This window comes from Aquila chrysaetos, chromosome 5, assembly GCF_900496995.4.
Source record: "Aquila chrysaetos chrysaetos chromosome 5, bAquChr1.4, whole genome shotgun sequence".
NCBI classification, from domain to species: Eukaryota; Metazoa; Chordata; class Aves; order Accipitriformes; family Accipitridae; genus Aquila; species Aquila chrysaetos.
In genome coordinates this window covers 7,660,275-7,672,219 of record NC_044008.1, presented here as the reverse complement: position 1 = coordinate 7,672,219, position 11,945 = coordinate 7,660,275, and the positions used below count along the sequence as shown (strand labels likewise).

General features: G+C 47.0%; 1 protein-coding gene and 1 long non-coding RNA gene across 11 annotated transcripts in view; one reads left to right on the top strand and one right to left on the bottom strand.

Annotated features, from left to right (window-relative positions):
* Window positions 1–785: 785 nt before the first annotated feature.
* LOC115341156 lies at window positions 786–5,337 on the bottom strand. The gene is made up of 3 exons (XR_003923304.2): window positions 5,250–5,337; window positions 2,860–3,156; window positions 786–1,716 (listed from the first exon to the last, which is right to left on the bottom strand). It is a non-coding gene; the product is annotated as an uncharacterized LOC115341156 (long non-coding RNA).
* SEPHS1 (selenophosphate synthetase 1) overlaps window positions 4,515–11,945 on the top strand; it is a 26,819-nt gene continuing 19,388 nt past the window's right edge. For 6 of the 10 annotated variants that reach the window (XR_003923303.1, XR_005932371.1, XR_005932370.1 and 3 more), the window contains exons 1-3: window positions 5,500–5,676; window positions 7,903–8,164; window positions 11,360–11,463. Coding sequence is in view for 7 of the 10 variants with exons in the window: in XM_030013605.1 (XP_029869465.1) it covers window positions 7,972–8,164; window positions 11,360–11,463 (297 nt within the window). In the remaining 3 variants the exon portion in view is untranslated. Of the gene's footprint in view, window positions 4,653–5,499; window positions 5,677–7,134; window positions 7,212–7,902; window positions 8,165–8,747; window positions 8,886–11,359; window positions 11,464–11,945 lie in introns of those variants that run through there. The other 4 variants (XM_030013607.2, XM_030013608.1, XM_030013606.2 and 1 more) reach the window with 4 other exon arrangements.

The window sequence follows — 11,945 nt, the reverse complement described above, 5'->3', positions numbered from 1 at the left end:
CAGGGTGGCCGAGTGCAGGAGCAAGGTAAGAAACGCTGCAAAAGGGACAAGGAAGAGATGGGCGTTGCGAGGGTGTCTCTTTATGGGAAGGATTAGAGCAGCTTTAAAGCAATGGTGTTTAACTGCTGGTGCAAAAGCAGCCAGCAGCCCCTGGCCGGGCACACAGCAAGAGGAGAAGAAGCACCAAGACCCCAGCAGCATTCGTGTACGCGCTGCCCTCCCCATCTCGCATCAGCAATCGTTGGAAAATGGGGTCCAGGTGAGACTAGCTGGACCCCATCGAGCGCTCGTGGGCAGCATCGCCCAGTTTGACTGGTAGGCGGTGCAGGTTGGTTAGGGGCCAGTGCTGGAGCAGCAGCCAGGACTGCAGAGCCCCGGTCAGGACCCCTGCCCACGGGTGCTCCCTCCACGGCGGATGCTCACCTGGGTGCAGGGGCAGGGGTGCTCAGCCCAGCCTAGCCCACCGGGGCTGGGGAGAGGGCAGCTGGGCAAAGGGAGCACGGGATAAATACAGCCTGCAAAAAGGCAGGGGAAACCGCGCTTCCTTAAGCTGCCGGAAAACACGATGGAAGCATTTAATAGAAGCTACGAGGCGGGTACCATTTATTTGGCTTTTGCCAAGACTTTTGATAAAATCTCACGTCAGAGACTATTAAAGCACCTTATCAAAGGTTAGAGGCAAAGTCTTCGTTTGGCGACAGAAAACAAAAACAGGGACCATCTTCTCCTTGAAGCAAAAAGAAGCAAACACCGAGGCGCAAACACCGAGGCACAGCAGAGGCCACTACTGGCATCATTATTATTTAATACTGCTTGTGTATTAATGAGACGCAAGAAGAAGAGAAAAACAAGGCAAGGAAAACCGACGATAGCACAAACTTACTTTGCTTTGTCAAAACAGAGAGAGGTGGGGGGAAAGCTATGCTGTGAGATGTGTTTTACAACACAAGAAATTAAATAATCACACCAAAGTTAAAGTTTTCGTATCAAAAGCACAATGCCAGCCCCACATGACAGTGGAAGTGGTTTCAGTGCATTAAACCTAGCATTCAGCACAAGTGGGGGTAAACCAGCTAGTCCCATTTTACCAGCCACTTCATTGTGAATTCTGCAGTGAGAAAAAAAAAAAAAAAAATCACTTTCGCTGTCATTTCTTACCCTGGTTTTAATCAGCAATATTTTCTCATGCTCTTCTGATGCCGCAGTTTCTTGGTTACAAACATTGCAGGGGAGGCTGCATTGTTTTATTTTAAAAAAAGTTTCTGCTGACATTTAAGAAACAGAACAGGGAGAGTTCACATGCTGATCATTTTGTAAACACCAAAGATGCAGACCCAAGTCAGAAGCCTACATGGATCAGAAATATTGCTTAGATTTAACCTGGATGTATAGGCAACAAAGCACTTTGGCCAAAAAAATCTGAGCTGCTAATAATCCATGCTCCGAGTCATTCAAGGAAAAAAGACTGAAGAAGTGCAGGCCCTGCACCTGTAAAGGTTAAGGACATCTGTCATGTCCTCCTGTTGGCACAGGAGGCAGCCGGCTTTGATGTGACTGAACGATCTGGCCGCAGCACGGAGGGCTCTATCTTCTTTTCTTTTTTCCTTTTTGCACTTCCTAAGGTGTGCAGAGCAGACCGTTCTCATGGCATCGGACCAAATCGCTCCAGATCGTGGAATTTCTGCTGGAGATTTTGCATGCAGACGGTGAAAAAACCTTTTGGGGGAGGGGGTGGGAGAGAGGAAGCCATTTGATCATTTTTTAACTCTAGAAAACATTATTTAACTCTAGGGATATGTTACCTGAAGCAGGTGGTTCCAGCAGTGCGGGCTCTCCCCAGGGCTGCTGGATCCATCACTACTCTTTTAGGGTTTTGCTTACAATCCTGCACCAAAAGGACGTTCCCCTGGATGCACAGGATTCCCTTTCTGATCCCACACGTCCTCCAGCGGCTGTTTCAGCTGCGGGGACCCAACAACAGAAGTATGGGGTACACGCACGCCGGCTGCAGCAACAGCGACCTGAAGCTGCAGCAGAGATGTGGCTCGCTGCTCCCTCTTGGCTTGTTTTTCTGGCAAGGCCGCTTTCCTGCCCACACAAAGACTCACCCCAGCGCAGGCAGGAGGGACCGGTGCACATGTCCACTGGGACACGTGCAGGCCCACCTGAGGATGCTCCACCATCGCCCATGCCAAGAAGCGTGCTTTTAATTAATCGGTGCAGTCAATTATGCACAGTGCCCACCTCCGTACCCTGGTCCTGTTTAGTTTCAGCTCTAGAGGGTCACATCCGTACTGGTACTAATGGGCTGCATGGATACCCCTGCATGTGTTTTCCTTTCTGGAGACCCTTTCCCACATCTCTGTCTTCAGATGTGACCATCCCACCCCCAGAAACCGTGGGAAGGGACAGGGGCAGCCCCTCGAGGCAGGTACCTCCCTCCCACTCCTGCACGTAACACAGGACACGAGGCAGCGTCACCAGACCTCACCACCTCGGCATGAATTTCCATGTATTTGGGTTTTCTTTCAGTCATGCTACCACCTGGAAATATCAATTTTTTTTTTTTCCCCCTGTATTAAAGAAGTAAGCGTCTAGCCCTCGTGGATGTGGAAAAAAAAAAAAGATTAAAATATGATTCAGTTCCCCCTCCCCTCCAAAAAAATCAGAAAGGAAAAAAACTGTAAGTCAGGACTTAAAAATCAGCAATGTTCATTTTTTCTTTTATCTCATGATTTTCCTTATGTTTCATGATTTTTATTTTTTTTTTTAAATGAGGTGCTGGTGGTAGAGGCAATGGCTAAATGCCGGAGAAACATTAGATCAGAGCAGGCGATTACCACCTCTCAAGATACTTACGGGTTTTTTTTGAGATTGAAATCATCTATCTAGGAGCACGCAGACGTGATACAAAGCCAACGCTCAGCAAATCAGCTTGGATCGATGGCAATCAGAAGATCCCAAGATCTTCCGCCCCCTCTGAGAGGAGGGAGAGGCACCAAAGAAGGTTCAAATTCCAGGTCAGGACTGCGGGAGCCCCGTCCTCGGTTCATCTCTACTGTCAAAACCATGGGTCAAACGCCCCACGGCTGCTCACGGAGAAACAACTCCTGCGTGTCGAGCCTGAAATCCTTTACGAGAGCAACACGGAGAAGCCTGAAAATCAATTAATTATACAAATAATATTAGTGACTTCCTAAAGCTGCTCGGAGCTCCCGTGTACCTCTGGTCCTCTGCACCATGGTCCAGGGGCACTATGCTCGCTTGGAGATAAAAAGAGTAATTAAAATCAGGGAAGAAAAGCAACATTTTAATTTCCTCTCTTTCTGCTTGGTTTTAGGCAGGACTTTTTCAAAGACGGTTGGACAAAAGGCAGTCTTTGAATTAACAGGCAATTACTTAATTAGGTACCTAATTGCAAATTGCAAGAAGCGGAATGCCTTTTTTATCTATTTGGCAATGTAAAACTGGGCCCTCCGCTATCCGTAACACCCAAATCCCCTCCTTTCTGGGGAAAACTTGTCTCTCTTACTTGCATGTAAAGTAAGACAAGTTTTAAGTGAGAATCATTTGACTTTTGGCTTTAATCGGTTGAGAAAAGGGTCTTTAGAAGCACGCAAACCACTTTCAGGTAGAAAAATTAACTGAGAAGATGCTGGAAATCAGATGGGTCAGATTCCAGTGATTTACATATGAAATGCTTAAGAAAAAATGGGATGCTTTGCAAATCAGTGATGGAAAAGGGTTGACTTAGGCAGGCAAATACTGTCGGACAAAAAGGGATGTCCCGGCTGTACGGGAACTTAAACACGGCACAGCTTTCTCAGGTTGTGCTGAACTCATCACCATCTGCTTCAAAACAAGTTTACACTTTTTCTGAAGCGTGCTCCAACCCGGATTTTGGATAAAAAAGGGCTCCTCCGGCTCCCCAGGGCCATGTTCTTGGCTCTGCATCCGTAAAAATTTAAGGTTGGCCAAATTTTGCCCATTGTCAAGTTCACCTGACCTCCTCGGTTTCCTTCTTGCCCAGCTTTTGGGTGCAACGTGGAATCAGACGTGACTTTTTGTCCAGTTTCTGGGCAAAATTCAGCACAGGCGGAAGACCTGGCTGTGAAGAGCGCAGGGTCTCCTCACCTCCGGCTAAATTTCCCGCCCAAATTGCTCCCTTACTCGAGGACGACGCCTCCGAGCAACGAATTAAAATGTGGACAGCGGGGGGTTTCTCCACCCCCAGGACCCGACACCGCACACCTGCACAAAGCAATGCAACCTGCCCCCGCAGCCCACGCGTGCACGGTCACGAAGCGTGTCTCTTGGGGGGTGGGGGGGGCGGTTTGCAACAAGTCGCGCTGCAACAGGGCGCGCGCCACCGCCGCGCGGGAACGCGCGGACGGGGGGGGGGCGGCGGGCGCTGCGCGCGCGCGCGCGGCCGCCGAAGGGGAGGGGGCGGGGAGCGCGGCGCGTGGAGGCGGGGGGGGGGGGGGGGGCGTGTGTGTGCGTGTGTGTCTGTGAGTTTAACCCCCCCGTGCCCGGCGGCGGCCGCGGCATTTCTATTCAGGCGGCGCTGAGGGAGCCCGGCGCGCCCGGTGCATTGTGGGACTGGGCTGGGAGTCCCGTTCGCGGGAGGAGGCGGAGGGCGAGGAGGCGAGCCGGTAAGAGGGAGACCTGAGGAGGGAGGGAGGGAGGAGGAGGAGGAGGAGAGGAGGGGGGGGGGGGGGGGTGCAAGGCGGGGAGATTTAAAGGGGAATTCGCCTCCGCCGTTACGCCGGGCCGGGCGCGGGGAGCGGCGCGGCGCTGAGCCGCCGGGGCGCGGGCTGCCCGCCCGCCTGGCCCCGGGCCCCGCCGCCCTCCCTCAGCCCGGCCCCGGGGGAAGGGCGGGGGAAGAGGGAGTGGGGGGGGAGGAGGAGGAGGAGGAGGAGGAGGAGGAGGGAGGTGTGCGCGCTCCTCACCGCGCCGCGGCCGCTTTAAAAAAATCCGGCGCTGGCAACGCACGGGTTAAATTTTTCGCCCGCCGACATTTTTTTTTTTTTTTCCTTTCCCATTTTCCCTCCTTTCCTCACCCCCCTCCCTCCCCCCTCACGAAGCGGCGGAGGGGGGGGGGGGGCGGCGGCGGCGGCGGCGCGCGCCCCCAACGTTCCACCGGCCGCGCGCGCGCCCGCGCCCCGGGGCTGGCGTCTCGTGCCCGCCCCCGCCTGCAAAACCCTGCCTCCGCCAGCAAGGGGTTAACCCCGCCCCGGCTGACATCTTACCTGCACGCACGTGCGCCCCGGGCCCGCGCGGGTCCGCGTCTGTGGAGTGGGGGGGTGGGGGTGTCGCTTACCCGTGGCCTAAGCCGCCCCCCCCCCCCTCCCGTGGGGTTTTGTCCCCTCCGGAGCAAGGAGGGCAGCGGGGGGGTTGCTGCCTGCGCGGCTCCTCTCTGCACGCAGCGAGCCGGGCTGCTCTTCCTCCCCCCCCCCCTCCCGCCTTCTCCTCCTCCTCTCCGGCTGCACAAAGAGCAACAGTGAAGGCCCTGGCTTTGCCTTTAAAGGCAGCGGCTGGAAATTTTAAGGTGTCCCAGAGCCATGTCTCTCCGCAGCGCTCCTCGCCGCACTCCGTGGACAAATGGTTGTTGCAGTTCCTCACCTTGCAGGTCTCGGGCGGTTGGGTTGCCGTTACTTGCGCTTGGGTTTGTTTTGGGTAGGTACCCGGCTCTAGTGCGTCCTGGCTCTCCCCTTTTGCTCCTGTGCTCTCCTCTCTCTGCGCTCTAGGGAGGCAAGGGTTAAACTTTAGTTTTTAATATTTATTATGCCGTTCTTTTAAAGTAAGAAACATCTGGGTTACGAGGTGTTTTTTTTCTACTGGGGAGGGATGCTTGACCCTCAACTTGCATGCCTGCATAGACTGCCAGCAGTCACAAGAAACTTGGTCTTGCAAGGAAGCTTGCTCCCATGGCAGCCTGCGAAATACATAGTTGCACGCAGTTTTATTCAGATCTTAATTTAAAAGTTACTGTGTTCTTGCGCTGTGGATGTTTTCCCTTAAATAAAATCGCCTTGTTTGTTTCAGTATTTGTTTTCAAACCGAGGAACATAATTTACTGTGTCTTCACAGTCCTCAAGGCTGCAAAAAGTTCCTGGTAGGCTATGGCCTCTGAATCCTTCCCTATATAAGCAGATAGGGGGTGCTAAGCATATTGCAGTTACTAGTTAGATGAAGGAAAATGTTTCCCTTGTGGGGCAAGCTGCTTTTTATAAATTTCTGGAATTAATTAGAATGAAGTGTTAAAAAAGAACGAAGGGGAAAAAAAATGCTCCTCCTCGAAAAGCTTTTGTCTCCCATTTCTGTTGACAGGTTGTTTTCCAGACACTTTTTTTTTTTTTTTTTTTTGATTGCAAGTGCTTAGTGTCTTGTATTGGAAGACAACAGCTACGAACTGAATTCATTGCTCATCCAAGACACGTTCTTGTAACTGGAGTTTGGATTACTGCCCGAGCCTGGGCTTTGGAAGATTTGTTTTAAATAAGTGCCACGCCTCCCAGAGAAGGAGGGAAAGCTACACTGTAAAGGGGAGTTGGGCTCCACATCACAAGTTCTCAGGGAGCTTAAAACTTCAATTCCTACAAAGTATATTCAATAAATTAGTAGACTTAAAAGTTTATGGAACAGACGTACTTGTTAATAAGTGCTGTATAGGGGAGATCAGTTGCACAGTCTGCAGATTTACATCTTTCTTAAATTTAGCGCAGTTGAACTTAGCAAATACCAGTCACTTGCATTTGTTTTTTTGCTTTTCAGCTTAACCTCGATACGGTGTGACCATCAGTATCAGATTTTGTCAGCGATGCTGCTGAACTCCATTCCTCTTGTTGTTACGCAGGATCCTAGCTTTCTAAGAAACTACCGCAGATAGGTCGTTTTTAGTAATTCCTGAAAACTTCTTCTCTGAGAAAGATGAATTGCATTTTATCATAGCCGTTCCTGTTTAGAAGTCAGTGTCTTGGTTAGGCCCCTTATTAGTTTTGGAGTGTGGTGTATGTGAGTCAGAGTGGAAAAACGTTCTAAAATTAGATGTGCATTGTTAAGAATTTTATTAAATGAGTTGCATCAGTGTCTTTTTACATTACCATTTTAATGGGCAATTCTCTGTATTCTCAGTGTTGTTAGTTGACTAAAAAAGGGCTCGAGAAGCAAGAAACTTTTCAACGTTTTTATGTCTGCGAACATACTAAAAGGTAAACTGGCATGTTTGTAGGTAAACCAGTCTGCTTAAATACGGCCTCTTTGTTCTTGTGTTACCTGTACTAACAGAACACCAGGCTTGCGTTTTCCCCCAAGGAGAGCAGGTGTATTACGGAGTTTCAGCTTCTTGCATCAGAACTGAAGCGGAGCCATTATTTGAAAAACATCTTATTTTTGAGATTAATATGTTAATGGCTAAAATTATGACCCCGCACTGAGCTGAGTACAAGCAGATGTCTCTGCTGAGCGTGTTACAGGATCAGGGCCTAGGTTGCCTTTTGGAAATTGGCCTCAGTGCTCTGGCAACTATTATTTCTTTCATTACCTCTATGTTAAATGAGGTCGGTAAGTGTGTTAGATTCTTTTTTTAATGAAAAACTTATGCAGCATATCTGGAAAAGAAACTCATTCTCTGATTCGCCTGGCATAGTTATAGTTTTAAATGTTGGAAGGTAGGAAGAGGAGTTATTCCTTTGTAGTCTTAGAGAAATATTCCTTTGTAGTCTTAGAGAAATGAGTTGTGTGAGATATGCCCACCTGTCTTAACAAGTGAACGATGACATCGGGTGCTTTCTCTTTCCTTTTAACTTGCTCCATATGGAAAACCTGTTGTCTTGCAGGTCTTAGGGATTTCTAATGTTCCCAATTTTTTAAATTTTTTTTTTTTTTTTTTTTTTTAATTAGACTGATCAGCATAGAAACTGATAGCGTTGCTCTGGGGTGGGAAAGGCCAGCAGTCTGCGTGAGAGAACCATGTCTGTTCGGGAGTCATTTAATCCAGAAAGTTACGAACTGGACAAAAGCTTCCGTCTGACCCGATTCACTGAACTGAAAGGCACAGGCTGCAAAGTGCCTCAGGATGTCTTACAGAAACTGCTCGAGTCTCTACAAGAAAACCATTTTCAGGAAGATGAACAGTTCTTGGGGGCAGTTATGCCCAGGTTGGGTAAGTAGTTGCTCCTCTAGACACGTGCGGTCCTTCTGTTTGGTCTGCTTAGTGACGCGATCTCATTTGCGGTTTGTTTAATCAGTTTGAAAATTGTATGTTCTATAATGCATGCACAGCATCCAGAAACCTGAAGAATGAATCTCGTGTTGACATTTGTTGGCATCTGAGATACAAGAATATTATTTTAATTATTTAACATCCTGCAGTGTGCCCAATGACAAAGTAAAACCGGTCAGGAATGGCCATCGTGATAGGCACGTGCTTAGGCATTAGTCTCCTCCTCCCTTTCCCCAGTAGATGCTTTGCAAACTGAAGTCGTATCAATTAATTTCTGGACTTTTATATTAATATATTGCCTTTGGAAATTTATGCAATGAATGCAACGGATTTTATGCAATTAGATGACTCACAGGTGAAGTTCCTCTCTCCCTCCCCTCCCCTGTGTTCCTGGGTCAGAGAAAGTGAGCAAGAGGAAACTTTCTCGCTTCAGCTGAGGCTGGGAGCAGATTGTTTCACAGTTGTCATTTTTCCTTTCAGTCCTTTCATTGTTCCCCACTCTAATTTTTTTGCTCATCTGTAGAAGCTGCCTGGGAAAGGCTGTCTTTCCAAGACCTCTCTGTTCTTGCCAGCTTCACTTTCTCTTTGATATTTGCACAATGATGCAAGCAGTAAGGGAAAACAACCTGCACAAGCCACCTCCGCGGGGAACAGGGTGAACGTAGGTATTTTGATACCAGCTACTGTACCTAATATTGATGTAGATAAATTAATGTAGATAATGTGTTTAACGACACTTTTAATTCTGTTTGTCTATTTACTCAGCCCTGCAATTCAGTCTCTACCTTGCAGCACAGCATGAATTTTTTCCTCAACTTAGGAATATCAATGTAACGTTTATTCTGAAGTTATTTAATTATCAATTTAGTGTCCAATAACCTTATTTAAAATTATTTTAACATTGCTAATTGTCTATTAGCAGGCTGAGAGGTTGCAACCCATTATTCTGGTAGAGATTTAATTCAGTGAGAGGTTAGTAAGGAGCCCATGTTCTTACTTTAACAATGGTGATCTTTGTATGAAATATCTAAGCAGCAATTGTGTGTGGAGCTGGGGTGGCACTATATTTAATATTCCCTAATGAAGGACACTTCCAGCTTCTTTTATCCCCAAATGGCTATTAATATGGTTTTTTTCTAAATTAAATAAGTTGTTCACAACAGCATTTCAATTTGGTAAATTTCTAAAATCAGTAGTAGTTTGTTTTAGAATTAATTATCTAGCTGTTGTTTTTTTTTTTTTTCCTCTTATAAACTTACAGGCTCTAAACAGTAATGGAACTGCTAATAGATTTTTCTTCTCCAGCTATATGAACAGGTAAAAAAGTAGACTAATGCCATCGATATGTAGGTGTGATATTATGTAACAGGAAATCTGTTAGTAATAGAAGGTGGAGAGTTCAGGTCTCTTAAAAATACGCTTTTGTGGTGAGTATCCCTTTAACAAATGTGTCTTCAGATAAGTTTGGTGTGATTTGCCTCCAATGCCATGTGCCTAAAAGGTGTAGACAGGTAACTTTACAGCCTGTGCATATGCGCCATGCTTTTGAGATGCAGTCAAGAGGGAAATTGCCGACAGCAGGCTCAAGCTCACTCCTTTTTAGTTCTGCAAGTGGTGTTACGCAGAGCAGTCTTAAATATGGTTGTGAGTATATCTGTGAGTAAGAAACTGCAAGTTTGGTATTTATTCTCAGAGCTGTTATGGACCTTGAAAACACTGTTTTCAGTCACCTCTCTGAACAGATTCACTTATTTAGTTGGTTCTTTTTTGGTGGAACAGAAATGTAGCCTCAGAAGGACCATCATGGCCCCTTGGCCTCTCTGTCAAGCAGCACTTTCGCTGAAGTTGTGGAAAACAGCACAAGTGAAATCAGTCTTGCAGCATTATTGCATGAATAGGTGAACTGAGGGCAAAACGGGTCCTATACATGAGCCACTTCTCTGTAACTGCTTATATGCACTTCCCTGGAGACACTGGACGTCATGCATAGTGGCTTGCTAGCTTCTGCGGAGGATGAGCAACCCTAAATTACTGCTCATGAGCTTCTGTCAGTATCCCTGCTCTTCCAAGGCAAGATCTTCTGCCTCCATAGGCAGGAGAGGCAAGATCCTTTCCACCTATATACCTGCTGCTTGGCAGACCTTCTGCTCTGTGTCCTCAGTAGGACCTCAGATGGCAGCAGCTCCCTCCATCCCTGTACAGGACACGGCCAAATACTGACTTGTAGCTCTTGCTAGGTAGTGTGTTTCATTAATACATGGGGAAAAGTTACTGTGTGGCATCTGCTCCCTGAAAACTGGCTGTTTGAAGACTCTTGCCCTGCGAGGTATGCAAAGTAATTCTAGGCAGCTTGGTGCCAGCCCAGGAAGGACGTAAGCTACCTGCCATTGCCACAAGGCACTAGGATATCAACAGGGAGTGCGGCTCAGCTAGCATCTTGTGATTTGTCACCTGGCACTTTTGTGCGGGCTCTTGCTTTGCAGCAAATACAGAGTGGTTTTAATATCACTTAGTCAGGGAAAAGGCTGCGCTTGGTGGTGTGGTTTTCTCAAAGGAGTTTCCCTGTCTAGCAGGTTGTCTTGCTGCCTTTCAGCCTCACAGAAATAAGGCGAAGTTAACACAGTTGCAAAAGCTCCAAGTGGATGAATCATCTTTCACCAAGGGCCTAGGCTGTGACTTGTGGCATTCTTTTTGTTCCTCCTGAAGTGAGGAAATGCCCTTTATGAGAGGCCAAGTCCTTTTACAACTGTCACTATGTTTTTGAGATCAGAGTGATAGGAAAACCTATTTGCTTTAGACAATATCAATTTATTTAGTTCCTCTTCACTTTAAAGCACAGATGTTCTTAATGCATTATTATTATGCTGCAAAAAAAATGTTGTCGTTTAGTTCCTGCTTTCAGCCATTTAAACTTCTGTTCTGTTCTGTTCCGTTCCAGTCAGGAGCTTTCATTCTTTGCTTGGTTTTCCTCTTATTTGTGCTACGAGCTTTCTCTAAGGAAGGAATTTGCCATGTCTGTTTAGGCAATGTTGCGAGTTGTATTTCGCAGACATGTTTTATAAGTTCTCTTGTTAAAAGCAACAGATAATTAATGACAAAGTTACTCACATCACTGATGGATTTCTGTCTTTGCAGGAATTGGGATGGACACTTGCGTTATTCCATTAAGACATGGAGGTTTGTCGTTGGTCCAGACGACAGATTACATTTATCCTATTGTGGATGATCCTTATATGATGGTAAGTTGGCTAAACTTAATGGTTAGCTATATTGCTGATTTGATTTGTGCTTCTCACTTACCAATGTGATGGCAAGTTTGACCATTTCTTCTAGTGCTAATTGTTTGATTAACTGCATTCAGAGTCTTTCCTAAATACAGGTGGAGAGGGAAAAGCGTAGTTTCATCCTGTAATCTTTTCCATGTCAGCCAGGAATGCTGCAGTGCTGCTTTCTATAGGTGAAAGGTGGGAGAACTGCCACCTTGAATTCAAATTTCCCTCCGTCTGTTGCTCTGTGGGATTTGGCTTGAAAAGCCAAAAAGGGGGAAAAAGAGCTGTCTGTGAAGCAGCAGACAGTAAACTCCACTTAGGAGCAGAACTGCATTGTAATTGGCCTTTTTTGAGGTTCTGAAATAACCAGGTAACATGTTAGAACTGGAAGTGCCTAAATGACAGTAGTTGGCAATAGCACCTGGCAACTTCAGAGTGCTTTGTGAACACCA